Below are 16,321 nucleotides of genomic sequence, written 5' to 3'. Positions count from 1 at the left end.
TCATTCACAGTGTCCTCACTTTGTTTGTGTCCATTGCACTCTCTCACTAAGGAACGGAAGGCTCTCCCTTCCGTAAGTAAAAGGAACGTTGAGCACAGTTGAGAGCGCAAAGTTTAACATTCACTTCCGTTGCACCTTACAAGCATGATGTTATAGAGATGGGACTATCCAGACTATCACAGGATGAGGAGCTCATTGAGTATGGCAAATACTTGCTAGATATGGGATATTCTACAACGGGCATCTATATGGGGCTAGTATAATGGATTATATTATGGCTGAGCCAGGTCTAATTCCATTCTTTCAGAATTTCATGGTTGGCACTAGGCCAGTTGGAGTAGCAGTTGATCATGCTATCTTGTCTTTCACTCTCGCGTTTCAGTTCAACACAGCTCCATTAGGAGAGGTCTCCACACACACTCTGTATACCTTTACGATAGACGGATTCCGTGTACATGGATGAGATATACAGGCGGCTATGCACTCGGGAGCCGAGAAGGCCACTAGATAAGCTCACTCAAATACTGATAAAGACGCTCCATGATGCAGCATCAACAACATATCCCCACAGTCAGCCTACACGGAGACGATTTGGGAGCATGCCCCTGAACAGTTGGTATGCTGAGGAGTGTAGAGAGATGAGGATCAAATTATAGAGGGAGGTGCTCATGGGTATGACCACACATAGACAGTCACGGATTATCTTTCGCTGCCTAGTGCGACGAAAGAAGAGGGCTTATCTATCTTAGCTAGAGCGAGATTTGTATCAGCTATTTATGAGTCATGACTTGGGCGAGGCATGGAGGCTATTCCATGAGCATTCACCACCACCAGCCATTACCTCACAGAGACATGGGGGGACCATGCTACATCTCTCTACACAGCATCAGGGCAGCCATTTTTGCCGGACCCACCAGAGCCATGCTTTGAGACATGTACTTTCTTTACTGCTGAGAGGGTGAGGAAAGCCATTGACATGGAGAGCACATGATCATGATGGTCTGGTAGCAGACCACTTCATCCATGCTAGAGATATACTTGCATAGCTTCTTGCTATGACGTTTAATCGAGCCATGCAGGAGGGTTTTCCTGAGACTTGGACTATGTCCACGATTGTGCGTCTTTTCAAGGCAAGAGATCCCACGGTTCCCAAGAATTATCGCACCATCATGGTTGGTCACACACTGGCTAGGTTGTATGCATCTATTCTTGAGCAAGATCTGAGTAGATGGGCAAAGAGAGAGGGCATACGAGCATCAAGACAGGCAGGTTTCAAGAGAGGTTTCTCCACTCTTGACCAGATTCTGACACTCAGAGCTATTATTGAGGAGGGTAAACACCATGGCCCTAGGATCTATTGTAGCTTTGTGGATTTCCACAAAGCTTTTGACACAGTGCCGAGAGCCTGACTTATGCGCAGACTACAGGAGATGAGTGTACCCATTGAGCTGATATGGGGGATTTTGGCTTTATATAGGACAGTGGTGGGGCGGGTATGCACTATTGAGGGTATGTTTGACATGGTCCACTCCACTATTGGGGTGAAGCAGGGATGCCCCCTATCTCCGACTCTTTTTGGGATGTATGTGGATGAGTTTTCAGACTATGTAGAGCGAGATGGAGACAGAGGTGCTCAGCTAGCAGGGACATGGATTCCGCTGTTGTTATATGTTGATGATATTGTTTTGATTTTTGACTCTCCAGAGGGGATGCAGCGTCATTTAGATGCTTTGCACATATTTGCTCATGATAGTGGATTGTCTGTTAAGCTTGGGAAAACCAAGGTTATGGTGTTCAACACCACATCTTAGTGGGTCAGGAGGTCAGCACCGCACCCACATTTACGTTTGGCCAGGAGACAGTGGAGTACACAGATACACACACCTATCTTGGGATGGTATTCAGTGGACCGGTGTTTTCATTGAGGAGAGCAGTAGAGACTAAAGTGACGAGAGCTTAATCAGCCTTGGGAGGATTGGAGAGGATGTGTTCGTAGGTTCAGTTTCAGGAACCGCGAACAAAGCTTTGGCTTTTTGACACTTTAGTGGCTTCAGCTATGCTTTATGGAGTTCAGATATGGGGACCCTCAGTAGACCACCATGGCAGATCTGGCAGCACGGATGGATGGAGAGGCCTTTGGTATCTATGATTTCTTGGATGATTTGGGCTAAGGCCTCAACGCCACATGAGATTATCCGAGCCGAGCTAGCCGCTCCCCCCCTCATAGTAGAGTCATTAACTAGATCAGTATCCTTTATACACAATTTATGTGACCTCTCAAGAGACAGATAAGCTCGGCTAGCTTTGGAGTCATCTCGAAGCTAGCGTTGCAGGGAGATAAAGCATGTTGGTATGGGCAGATGCCGTCATGGTTTCAATCACACAGTTTCAGCATGGATAGATTGCCCCCGTTCCAGTACTCCTTGGATGCACCCTCCCTATCTCTTACACAGACAGAGATCACCAGACTCATATGTCAGGATTTGATTCAGCTGGATACCAAGAGCACATGCATACAACCGACATAGGAGTTGGGCACAAAGATGGATTTCTATAGAGAGCATCTTCTCCAACTCACAAAGGACGGTTTTGTGACTAGACATGCATACATGGATACACACTTATCTCATGGGATACGGTGTGCTATTGTGCAATTACGTACATCCTCACATCATCTTCAGATTGAGACTGGCCAATTTCAAGGAGTACGAGCAGAGGCTAGGATATGTCACTTATGTCGCCTAGAGCGAGAGACAGAGCTGCACTACACACGTCATTCCCCGGTGTGCTATGAGATACGAGGCCACTTCCATTGTCTGTTCAGAGAGGCTTTTGGACCATTTTCTAGAGTCATGAGAATATGAGGTCTTGGATTGTTTCTACTAAAGCTGCGCAAACATAGAGAGAGCTTGCTGAGGATGTTGGGGGAGAGCCAGCCTCAGAGACAGATCACAGACTTCTTTATACCGACCAGAGGAGCAGTCATCACAACTCAGATCCCACCCACACCAGAGGTACGGTGATTGATCGAGCCATTGCGCCAGGTAGAGCCAAGCGCCCACGACCACGGGGGGCCTCGCATCATCAACAGAGGTTGCAGAAGAGGATTTAGTCCACTCTAGCTTGACATGCGAGACGCCTAGTCAGAGTATTGACCATGGAGGATATTGATGAGATTCGACAGCGACCGATGAGGAATCTCATCTGAGCCGCCTCCCTATGCTGATCTGGATTTCATTTGTATCACTAGTGATATGTATCCCTCTTTGTCTCAACTTACCCATTATATCGGCCACCACCCCTCCCTCCCCTAATTTTATTTCAGTTTTAGTTTTTTAGTTCTTTGTACTTTATGTACTTAGACATTGTATCAGATTCACTGATTGTAACTTTTTGGTCTCATAGGTCATTCTGGCCTTTTGAAGACGTTAATATAACATTTCATTTCATCTCTCTTTCTCTCTCTCTCTCTCTCTCTCTCTCTCTCTCTCTCTCGTGGTAGATTGGTTATGCTATTTCCCTCTTGAATAACGGGTCTTGACTCTTGAGTTCAACTCTCCTCATCGAATAGATCTTTAAGGTCTCGTGGGATAGTTTCCTACGACGTTAAATTCTCTTCTTCTTATTCTTCTCCTCTCTCTCTCTCTCTCTCTCTCTCTCTCTCTCTCTCTCTCTCTCTCTCACTTTTGCAATTTCTTTTAGTTGTGTGCAGTTTTCTCACAGTGTGGTAGATTTTAGCTTTGGAGTGTCCAAGGCTATTACATGAGGTCACACGCACACTTGTGTTAAAGTTATAGCATCTCAAGTAAATAGCAAATAGCGCAATGTGATCCAAATATTTTATTTTGTCTTTAGGTATTTATTTACTTACTTGACAAGATTTGGGTAGGGAAATTCTCGGAGGGGGGTATTTAAGGCCCCAAGGCTAGTATATAAGAGGCACCTAGCCCAGAGCTACCCGGAACGCGGAACAGGAATGGCAACGGGATCCCCGCGGAATGGAAGAACGGCAAGGTCCCCGGAACGGGAGGCATTAAAAACACCCAAATACTACAATTTTTAGCTTTGTGTGATTGAAAACAAGTAGTATTAGAGTCCTTTGACTCTAATACTCACAAAATCCTTGATTTGAAGACCATTCAACATTACTATGGCAATCGTGACACGTGTCTCGTGTAGACTTGAGAGCTTGAGAGGGGGTGAGAGACAAAGGGAGAGAGCTCGAGAGAGATAGGGAGAGAGCTTGTACTATGTAGCCTTGTAGACTTGAGAGCTTGAAAGAGGCTAGAGTTGAAGAGTCGAGACTCGAGAGGGTAGAGCTTGAGCCTTGGCCCTTGAAAGCTTGTGTGCATTGTGAAGGTAAGGGATGAGGGGAGGGGCATTCTATAAGGGGGAGGCTCACAAGATAGAAAACCAAAATCTGAAAATCTGGCTCACAAGATTAAAAAAACCAAAATCTGAAAATCTGGCCGTTCCGGGCCGTCTATTCGAGCATCAACCGCTTGTCCGGAACGGTTGGCCGTTCCGAAATGTTTCAGGGACTGCCAAACACCTGGAACGCCATTCCGGGAATTTCCCCCGTTAGATGGGCGTTCCTCGGTAACACTGACCTAGCCCCCATTGTATTATCATCTATTTCATTGCCGAGTTCGTTGGTTCAACATAATCTCTCTCTCTCTCTCTCTCTCTCTCTCTCTCTCTCTCTCTCTCTCTCTGGAAACATGGGAACACGATGCATGTAGAATACCACACATTGAAGGATATGTCACACACTCCCTACAGATGCCATGTACAAAAATGAGGGGACAAGGAGAAGTCGTGGTGATATACCGAGAGGAACTCAGAAAAATGATCACAATTTGCAAGACAGATGCTCATAACCGGTACATATGGATCAAGTTTGACACAAAACCTAAACCTATGTTCATTGCCGGGTGCTACATCCCCCATAGAGAGTCACCATTCTATGGTGCCTTCAATGTAGAGAAGAATTAACCTTTCGAGGATCTGTATGCCGATATCCATGCCTATGCACAAGAAGGGATGATTATGCTTATTGGGGACATGAATGCTCGCATAGCACATGCGCAAATGCAAATGGTGGATCTCATGACACCTCCAATGCTTGAACATAATGAGATACTAGATCCCACATGGGAGAGATGTTCGAAAGATCTCATTACAAACCCGCAAGATATTGCATTGCTCAGTATGATGACATCCTTACAACTAATCGCCGTCAATGGAACAAGTAAGTTTGAAAAATCGGGAGAATGCACATGCTACACGGCCAACAAAGGCATGAGTGTTATTGATTATGTATTGATTGCATATGAGGCATCCCATATTGTAAGTAATTTTACAATTGGGAAGAGGTCACCCAATTCGGATCACACCCCAATCCATGTATGGGTACAAGCTCCCACTCAAAAAGCACAAAAACAGCCCCATGCCCGATCATGGACATACAAAATGCAAGTGGACAAGAAAAGAATGTATGTAGAACATCTAGACAATGCACTTGCTCATGTACCCATGCCATCACACATTGAACAAACATGGCCAATTTTCAAACAAGCTCTATGTGACGCCGTGGAACAAACAATGGGAAAAACGCATCGGCGAGGAAATCATGTTAAAGGGCTACCGCATAACCCATGGTTTGATGAAGAGTGCAAGTATGTAAAACAACAATTGCGGGCACTGTCAACGACGAACACAGAATGGGAAACTCTATCAAAAGACTACACAAATCTCAAGAGGCGGAAAAGAAGAAACTATGAGCTACGCACGGAGACACAAGCCATAGCCAACTTCAAGAAAAATTCCAAAAAGGAATGGCTGAAAATAAAGGGACGGAGACATGAAATTATGGGGGACATAAGCTCAGATGACATGTACATGTATGTGGAACAACTATATGTGCATAATAATGCGTGCGGAAGAAATGCCACACATGCAAACCGATCTCCATGCCCAAGACCACTTTGATTCCGAAACGGTTAAAAAAGGCATACAGAAACTTGCAAATGGGAAAGCTCCGGACATACTACACTTGAACTCAGAAATGCTTAAATGGTCAGGTATGAGAGCCAGAGAGTGGATACATAGAATGCTAAACCAAGCCATTGTTCAAGGGTTACCCGAGGATTGGCAAAAGAACTGGATCAAAGCACTTTACAAAAAAGGGGATGTAAATCAGCCTACCAACTACCGTACCATTATGGTAGGATCTTGCATGGCAAAACTTTTTTGGGAAGCATCTTAGAACAAAGCATAAGCACATGGGCAGAGACAAATGGAAGACGAGCAAAAGAACAAGCAGGTTTTCGACCAAAACATAGCACCATTGATCACCTTGTTTCACTCCGGGTATTAATGGAAGAGAGTCAGCTAAAGGGAAAAACATTATACTGTTGCTTTGTAGATTTCACCAAAGCCTTTGACACGGTCCCGAGAATGGGTATATGGAAAAGGATGGAATGCATAAAAGTACCGATGCATCTCAGGAGTGCGGTAGCACGTCTCTATGATAGAGTCATGTGTCAACTAAAAACGCACGAAGGGCTGTCCAAAGCTTTCTCGAGCAACATGGGGGTCAAACAAGGATGCCCTCTCTCCCCTACTCTTTTTGGATTGTGCATTGATCAAATAGAAAGCTTCCTCCCTCAACTAGAAGGGGATGAACCAACCATCGAGATGCTTACACTTCTCATGCTCATCTATGCAGACGATGTGGCTCTTTTCGCCCATGACATTACAGCTGTACAGAAATTGGTCGATGCGTTACATGCTTTTTGTGAAAATGTGGGTCTATCAATCAATGTAGACAAAACAAAGTTCATGATTGTAAAGACTCGTAAGATGGATATCCACGCCCCCCTCGTGTATCAAGGGAAACAAATTGAGAAAGTCGACAGTTTCAAGTACTTGGGGATTGACATCCCGTGCAACTATGCTTGGGAACAATGCACACATAATAGAATTGACATCGGCCATGCCAAGTACTATCAATTTGAAAACATGTGCACACAAAGGAGCATAAAAAGATGGGAGATAAAAGCGACCATTTTTGAGACATGCGTAGTGCAAGCCATCCTCTACGGAGTGGAAATCTGGGGAGCAAGCATTTCAGCCCACACATGGAATGAAATTGAAAAAATTCAGAAAAAGTTTCTATGTCGACACATGGGGGTCAAAAAGACGACTCCATACTCCGTGCTACTCTTGGAGACAGGCAAGAGACCACTAGAAATGAAAGCATTGCAAAAAATGTACACGTATATCATGAAGGTCAAAGCGATGCCTACTACTCGAATCCCCCGCATTGCATGGGAAACAGGATGTGTGCCGCAAAAGACAAAAAAAAAAAGCAAATTTCTGTCATCGAGCCTCATACAGGATATTAAGAAATGGTTTGCTAAATGGAATGTAGAGGCATATGTGGACATGCTTATTGAGGAGGGCAAGGAGGGAGAACATATGCTGAATTTTGAAATTGCATTACTAAATAGCCTCCACACCAAGTGGAAGACAACGCAACACCGCTCGAAATTTGAATACTATTGCAAGCATGTCAACACAAAGTATTGGGAAGACTATAGCACAAACCCAATGGAAGCCGAGGCCCACATACGAACACCCATGCCCCACATGGCACGAAGAGCCATCTCTTTGATGCGCACAAGGTCACATATGCTCAAAATAGAAACAGAGGGTTGGCTGAAAATTGATGCTTCTAAACGGATATGCACATCACGTACAATGCAAGCTCCCGAAGATGAAGCACATGTGACATTGGAATGCCCAGAATACGCTCACATCCGGGCTGATTTTCAACCACTTCTAAGCGGTTGCTCTACCTTTGCGGACCTATTATCCAAGACAGACCCCTCCCCTACAGCTCTCGGAACATACCTCACCCGCATACTTGAGCATCAAAAGACACTCATAGGAACACAAAAAGAGAATAACACACACCACACCATACACCCTCGTGAGGGGAGACTTTGTATCACTTTGAGGTCCCATGGGTCATTTTTGGCCCCCCGCGGACGTTAATACCAAATCAAATCAAATCTCTCTCAAGTGTGGTAGATTGGTTATGCCATTTCCCCCTTGAATAACAGGGCTTGAGTTCAACTCTCCTCGTCGGATAGATGTTTAAGGTCTCTTGGGATAGTTTCCTACGACGTTAAAATTCTCTTCTTCTCGAGTGTGTGTGTGTGCTAATAAAAAGAGGAAAATGGTATAACCTTTCTATCACCCATGTGTGGTAGATTGGTTATGCCATTTCTCTCTTGAATAACAGGTCTTGAGTTCAACTCTCCTCGTCGGATAGATCTTTAAGGTCTCTTGGGATAGTTTCCTATGACGTTAAAATTCTCTTCTTCTTCCTCCTCTCTCTCTCTCTCTCTCTCTCTCTCTCTCTCTCTCTCTCTCTCTTTATGCCTCTACTAATGTATATGTATATGATGTCTCTACTGTCAAAGAGATCCATTGTATCAACTCACCCCCCCTTTGTATACCCTTTGTATCAGCTTTCACCCCACCCCTACCCACTATTTTCTTTTCAGTTCTTTGTACTTTTTGTACCCAGACCTGGTATTAGATTCACCACATGTAACCTTTTGGTCTCATAGGTCATTTTGGCCTTTTGAAGACGTTAATATTACATTTCATTTCTCTCTCTCTCTCTCTCTCTCTCTCTCTCTCTCTCTCTCTCTCTCTCTCTCTCTCACGTTTGTGACTTAGTTACATTACATACTTACTCATTGATGCAAATATGCGAAGTGCCATGCCAAGCAGAACCCCTACGCTTGGACGGTCACACCCCTTCGCCCAAAAGACGTACCTCTTCACCAAAAGCCAACTCCTTCGACGACTGGTCACACCCCTTCGCTGTACGGGTGCGACTCTTCGCCCAATGGTTGCAGCTCTTCGCCGAAAGAATGTGTCTTTACGTCTAAAGTCATGTCTCTTCACCAAGAGGCGTGTCTTTTTATTTGTGTCTCTTCGTCTCCTATATAAGGAGCCCTTGTATCACACTTTGAATCAATCAAACATAGAGTCTTTTGAGTCTTGTTTCTGAGTTCAGTTCAAGTTTCTTAAGTCTTAATCATGAGTTTAAGTACTTAATCAAGGATTAGTACCTAGAATCCTCACAGTGGTATCAAAGCAAATTTTTTTCCCGGGACCCGAAGGTTGTGAGCCTCTCACCCTCGTCGCTACCCTCTCCACCCCTTCCCGGAGTTGCATGGAAGCAGAAGAAAGGTGGTACACACACACCCACGAGCATGAGGTAACATGAATTTTTCTGTTCCAATTACATAAATAATAGACAGAGACGCAGATGTGTGTGTGTGGCGTGCCACGTACCCAGTGATTTTCTGGGAAAATTTCGTGCTGGTGACTCTTTGCGTACCCCATCCCTCGGGTGGTAACCCTTCGAATCCGCCCTCTCACCCCTTCCCGCGAACGGGCACATCAACGGACAACATCTCTTTACTTTGCTGGCACCCTTTCGCATATAGAAGTACTTATTTGCGGGTGTGGCGCTCTCTCTGCTAGAGGCTGAATACCTTCGCTGGTTGCTGCACATCAACGGGCACGCCTCTTCGTGAAAGGGCACCGTGGAAGGACACCCCTTCACTCACGTCGCACCCCTTTCTCCCAAAGTTGCTACTCACCAAGCGATCGAGTCCCCAGCAGGTTGCCTCTTCACACGGGTTGAAAACTCCTCACGCTAATTTGTTGAATCGCTGGCTGAAGCGTTGCCTTTTTTTGTTGGAGTTTTTACGCTAAGAAACCAGCAACGTTACTTTTTAAACCTACATTAACACACCCAAATTTATTGAGCCCCAAAGTGGCCGGCCAAAATTGGCTGTCTGCCCCAATTTACCCACGTGTCAACATTTTGAATCCTCTAGAGTCCAAACCAGCCAGCAATGTAGCAGATGTCGTACATTTCAGCCCTCTTTCACCCTCCAGCGTTGGCTCTCTGGTTCCCCTCTGTGCGCTGTTGGAACCGCACCCATGGTAGATGACAAGTTCTGGGTGCCCATCCCTTTCCTCTCATACATAGACGAGGTTCCAGAGGGAAGTTTGCCGGAGAACCACCTTCTTGGCCACGGTATAATTGTTATTCCGACACTCAGACGGCCGAAACAAAATCCGTCCTGGTCCTCAAACCAATCCTGGAGCCAAAGTATATCCTAGTTCTCGAGCCAGCATACATTCTTATTACAGATCTTCCAGAACCCGTACTCGCTCCAGAACCAGTACCCATTCTTGTGTCTCAGGTCGTGCCGACACTACAGGATTACGTGGTTTATGTCACCTATTGCCACGCAACTCAGTTACAGGTGTGGGTGGTGTGGCACGTCTACTAGCGTGCAAGTTTCGTCATCTTCCACACTTCGAATGCATCCTTGGGCGGTACCCTACTCACTGACAGAGTGCAGATTGGATGCAGTCAACAACATTATCTTCCTCCAATCCCTGGTGCATGCTCATAGCAAGCTCCTAGTTTCGGATTACACAGCCCGCTCTAAAGGAGACACCTCCATCAACGAGGTCAAGATCTCCATGTCGACGTCCCATGAAGAAGATGGTCAGCAGGCACAGATGCTTACCTTTCTCAAAGCCCAAATGGAAGCTATGCAACAGAATTTCTCAGCAAGTTTTGCTTCCATCAACACTTGCTTGGACCAGTTACAGATGCAAACCTTTGAAGAGACCAAATTGGAGGTTTCGTAACCAAAATTTTCTCACCCAAAGCATGGTTTTTCAGAGACAACTAGACACAAAGTACCTTCGTGCGAGCAGCTAAAGTCTTCGCATGGATATTCTTGGAACTGTTACAATTCTAAGCAGCAAACTTCTTATTGGAATCATCAGCAACAAAAGCAGCAACATGAAGCTTCCAAAGGATCTCATCTTAAAAAGAAATCAGCCATATTAAGATGGACGGACTTAGTGGCACATATATCCGACCCTAGTCGAGTACTCGGTCGTGAACGCCGCAACGCTGGACAAGTTCCCCCTCGCGAGCCATGCCCTACATTTAAGTCTTTCTTATCTGATGGTGGTAAAGTCGAAGATTTATTGATTCTTTCCTTGTGCAAGAGGATCCTTCAGAGGTTTAAGAGGCAACATCTTCCTCAACCTCTCCCTTGTCAATTGGAAGCCTTAATACCCGTCGAGAAAGCTGAAGATTCAGAAGATTCCAGTTCTTATGTGACAACCAACAAGCACATAACCCCTTCTTTGGCCGTGATCCAGCAGCAAAATTCGCCCCGTCACCGCCCTTGAAGAATACAGTCTTTGTCTCTAAACAGATACCAGATGCTATGGTGAATGATAATTCTTCAAACTTGAAGACTCTGCAAAGGATAAAACAGATGCAGACTCTTGCAGCATGACTTCAGTCGCTGCAATTGAATCTTTGGACACAGCTTGTTCCACAGAAAAGCCTTTATAGATGGATATACCTCCAAACACTACTCTGTCTCAATCTACAACATCCCTTTAGGAGGATCTTACTGTTCCAGATAAACCAATGGAATACCTTACAATTTTTCAACCAATGGTCATCACTCAACAGAAAACTCAAGTCAGTTTACCAAAAATTTCACTCGAAGCAGATACAAATTCAATCTTTTCTTGGACAAAGCTCGAAGTTACAAATGACTTTGACAAAGGCACTAATCAAGTTACAGATGTGATACTCATACTTTTGACAAAGATGAGACAAATTGCATATATGATCAGTTTTCAGTTTGGCAAATAGTCATGGTCAATAACACTGCTATGACGTGGGACTTAACAGAAAGAGCTTTGGATACAGAAGCAATACAACATTACATTTCCTTCTTCCTAGAGTTTCTTCAACTACCCTGGGTTTCATTTAAAGAGGGAGGGAATGTCATGTTTGTGACTTAGCTACATTACATACTTACTCATTGATGCAGATATGCGAAGTGCCATGCCAAGCAGAACCCCTACGCTTGGGATGGTCACACCCCTTCGCTCTACGGGTGCGACACTTCGCCCAATGGTTGCAGCTCTTCGCCGAAAGGACGTGTCTTTACGTCTAAAGTCATGTCTCTTCACCAGGAGGCATGTCTTTTGATTTGTGTCTCTTCGTCTCCTATATAAGGAGCCCTTGTATCACACTTTGAATCAATCAAACACAGAGTCTTCCGAGTCTTGTTTCTGAGTTCAGTTCAAGTTTCTTAAGTCTTAATCATGAGTTTAAGTACTTAATTAAGGATTAGTACCTAGAATCCTCTCTCTCTCTCTCTCTCTCTCTCTCTCTCTCTCTCTCTCTCTCTCTCTCTCTACCCTTCCCCATCGTCGACTTTGACAAATTGCATATGGTTTGAAAGGCCAAGTGTGTACTATCTTGCCTAGCGTGCATGATGTGGATGTTGATAGTATTTGTTGATGACACGGTATGGCATACACCCCATGATGCATTAGTGATGCATTGGCACGAAGTTTTGCATACATGTTTGTAAGCCATAATTTGTAAAATTCTATGTTGCCTACAGGTGTAATCGGGGACGATTACTCTTTTTTAAAGGGGAAGGAATGTCATCGATTTTGGCCATTGCAGGGTCGAATATCTGCGAGTATTGAATGCTTTAATTTTCTTGTTGATTTTGCGGGAATCACTTACTTGAAGAAACTCTTCTTTTCCAAATAACTACACTATCCTTTTGGTTTTCACTTGCCTGAACAAATTTTAGACTCGAATAGATCTGCTTACCACCCACTTTGATACGGAATTCAGTCTTCAATGTTCAACTTTAAGATTGAGACACTCGAGCAAGGTCGTGTGCCTTAACTCATATGAGCAAGAATGTGTTTGAAGTTCATTGATTTGAATTTGTAAGAGTTAAGGGCATCAGTTATGAGTTGGATAATATATTGACTTGTATGAATTTCCGTATGGACTTTTAACTCTTACTTAGATGCTCTGGTGCAACAATTAAATCGTTTATCTATTGGAAACTAATAAAGGTCTCAGATGCTGCTACATTTTCCTGTTTTCATATTCATTTAATTTAATGTTGGGTACAGGTTGCAAACGAAATTACTCAATTTTGGATGAAAAGTACCTGATGGATTTATCAGCATTATTGCCTCCTGCCAATGGAAATTTTTTTGCTGCTTCTTCATCAGAAATTGTGCGTGCAAAGCTACTCTTATCCAGCAACAGATTAGCATCAAGGCAATACAACACATCTCTGTCAAAACACACAGGATGGCCAGGACATTCCAATCCTTTTGTGACACAACCTTGTAAACCCCTCTCTCTTTCTTTGCAAATATATGCTTCTACTTGGGAAGGGGATACAAATAACCTCTTTACAGAGACATTGCTGAAAAGTTATGTTGGTGAACCAAATGAAACCTTTGAAACAGAAAATGAGAAGGTAGAGCGGAGCATTGAGGCTCCTCAGAACAGCACCCAATGGATAGGTGGGAAATATGGTCCTCGGGATAGTAAAGACATTACGGTACCTTTGGATGCCTTGAAACCTGGAGTTATTCTCACAGGGAAGGTCACAAACATTGAGCATTTTGGAGCATTTGTGGATGTTGGGGCATTTTCGAGTGGTCTAATTCACATTTCCAACTTAACCAGTAAGTATGTTAAATCTGTAAAGGACATTGTTAAGGTAGGAGATGAAGTTAAAGTTCAGGTTATATCTGTGAATGTATCTTCCAATCGTATTTCTTTCAAGTTAATGAAAGAAGATGGGGTCCTGAATGTGCCTCCCAGACATTCAAATTCTTTAGTTACACAACCTTGTAAACCATCATTGTTGAAAAGTGAGGTTGGAGCATATGATACCTTGGAAACAGAAAATGAGGAGGAGCAGGGCGTTGTGTCTTCTAAAAACAGCCCTGAAGGGAATCTTGCTCCTCAAGAAAGTAAAGGCATTACAGTATCTTTGGATGCCTTCAAACAAGGAGCTATTCTCACAGGGGCTGTCACAAGAATTGAGCCTTTTGGAGCATTTGTGGATGTTGGCGCATCCTCGTTGGGTCTGATTCATATTTCCAACATGGCCAATAAGTATATCAGATCTGTAGAGGACATCGTTAAGGTGGGAGATGAAGTTAAAGTCCAGGTTTTATCTTTGGATGTACCCTCCAAGCGAATTTCTTTTAAGTTGATCACAGAAGATGGGGACTCAAAGATGTTGCCTGGACATTCAAGTCCTGTAGTCACAGAGCCTTGTAAACCCTGCTCTCTTTCTTCGCAAACACAGGCTGCCGCTGGTGAAGGGGGCCTGGATACAGATCACGGCGTTACAGAGACATTGTTGGAAAGCGAGGTTGGTGAAGCATGCGAAACCTTTAAAACAGGAAATGGGAAGGTAGAGCAGAGCATTGAGGTTTCTAAGAGCAGTGGGCATGATGCTCCTGAGGAAAGGAGAGGGATTACTGTACGTTTGGATGTGTTGAAGCCTGGAGCTGTTCTCACTGGGAAGGTTACAAAAATCGAGCATTTTGGAGCATTTGTGGATGTTGGGGCATCCTCGACCGGTCTGGTTCACATTTCAAAGATGGCCAATAAGTATGTCAGATCTGTAGAGGACGTTCTAAAGGTGGGAGACGATGTTAAAGTCCAGGTTTTGTATGTGGATGTAGCTACCAAGCGTTTATCGTTGAAGTTAATTACAAAAGATGGGGACCTGAAGGTGGAAACACAGGATAACTTTCAACAACGCAAAGAGACTTCAGTACAGCTTCCTTATAAGAGCTCACCGAAAGTGGCTGGAAAGCCTCAGAAGGGTCAGCATTTCAATGGGTGCGTCCAGAGGGTTGATTCCTCAGGGGTTTTTGTAACATTGAAGCAGGGGCATGTTGGGTTCCTTCCAGCATCTGAGGTGCTTCCAAGTGGGCAGAGTGTTGAGACATCCACCTACTTCAGTGTAGGCCAGCAAGTAGCTGTTCAAGTTATACGCACAACCAGAGATCGAATCGTATTAACCATGAAAAAGCAAGCTGTCGTTGGCTCTGAGGAAGGCTCTGAGGAAATTAAAGCAACAAGTCCCTTTGAAGTTGCTTTCCGGCGAAATAAAGTTCTTGCCAAGTTTCTTGATGAGAGAGAGCGGCTTCTCAAGCTGTCCGAGGCCAATGTGGAAAATGGTTCTGTCATTGGATCTGCCACAGAAGTACATTAATGGTAAGAAGACACAAGGGCTCCAACAGGGAAGGGTAGAAAGAATACTTAATCAAGTTCACCCATCTTTTTGTACAAACTTAGGGTGTGCCCAAATATATCATGGGAACCTTAAGCTCCCATTTGTCACTGTAGGTGGACTTGGTCTTTTGCCACATTCCATTTGATGAGATATTGACATGTAGGCTTTTTAGTAGCTTTTACAGCCTGAGTTTACATATGGAGAGTAGCCACTAGGCTGGTGCATGGAAGTGCTAGATCATGAATGGAAAAGGTTGTACATTTTTGTAAGCCTTAGAGAGAGAGAGAGAGATGATGATGATGATGTTGTATTTACGTCCTCGGGGGGCCAAAATGACCCATGGGACCACAAAAAAAATCTTCAAGAGGCTCCCCTCATGTGTGTAGAGGGGGGAGTGGGCTAGTAGCTTTCTTGTGTGTTAGTGTTGTGTGATGATCCAATACTTTGGCAAAGTAGATGCCTAAAGCTACTGGGGAGGGGTGTGTCCGAGAGACAAGCTCCTCAAAGGTGACATCTCCTTGCAATAGCAGTGGGAAATTAGCACGGATGTGTGCGTATGCTGGGCACTCGATGGTGACATGGGCCTCTCTTTCCACTTTGTTTAAATTGCATTGTGTGCATGTCCTTCTATTTTCCTTAATATTCAGCCACCCTCCCGTTTCAATCTTGAGCATGTGTGATCGCGTCCGCATCAAAGTAATGGCCCGTCTTACCCGGTGGGACATAGGTGTCTTGATATGCATCTGGGTGTCCCCAGTCTTGTAGGTCTCCCAATATCGTGTATTGATGTGTTTGCCGTAGTATTCAAATTTGGACCTGTGTACTGTTGTACTCCATCTAGTGTGTAGGGCTTCAAGTATGCTTCTGTCAAAATTCAGCCCATGCTCATGTTCAGTGCCTTCCTCTATGTGCATGTCCACATGGTCTCCCACATGCCATCTAGAGAACCATTGGATGTGAGAAACTTACTCTTGTAATTCTTTTGCGGTTTACATCCGGCTTGCCATGCCATGTGGGGTAGACGGCTCTCCGGCATCATCTTAACTTTCATGAGGTATCTGTGTACCCTCTGTAAGGCTTGCATTTCCAAGGGTCTC

The 16,321-nt window shown here is 44.4% G+C and overlaps 1 protein-coding gene across 3 annotated transcripts in view; it reads left to right on the top strand.

Moving 5' to 3' along the window:
• LOC147419244 (uncharacterized) overlaps positions 1 to 15,629 on the top strand; it is a 61,992-nt gene extending 46,363 nt beyond the window's left edge. Inside the window, exons 2-3 of one of the 3 annotated variants that reach the window (XM_086506120.1) lie at positions 12,555 to 12,635; positions 13,087 to 15,629. In XM_086506120.1, coding sequence (XP_086362246.1) covers positions 13,128 to 15,203 — 2,076 coding nt within the window. In that variant the 5' untranslated portion in view covers positions 12,555 to 12,635; positions 13,087 to 13,127 and the 3' untranslated portion in view covers positions 15,204 to 15,629. The other 2 variants (XM_086506118.1, XM_086506119.1) reach the window with 2 other exon arrangements.
• Positions 15,630 to 16,321: the final 692 nt, after the last annotated feature.

Source organism: Adiantum capillus-veneris, chromosome 29 (assembly GCF_014529385.1).
Source record: "Adiantum capillus-veneris isolate H3 chromosome 29, ASM1452938v2, whole genome shotgun sequence".
Taxonomy (NCBI): domain Eukaryota; kingdom Viridiplantae; phylum Streptophyta; class Polypodiopsida; order Polypodiales; family Pteridaceae; genus Adiantum; species Adiantum capillus-veneris.
Note: the sequence above shows the minus strand (reverse complement) of the source record. Positions and strands in the feature narration are given on the sequence as shown.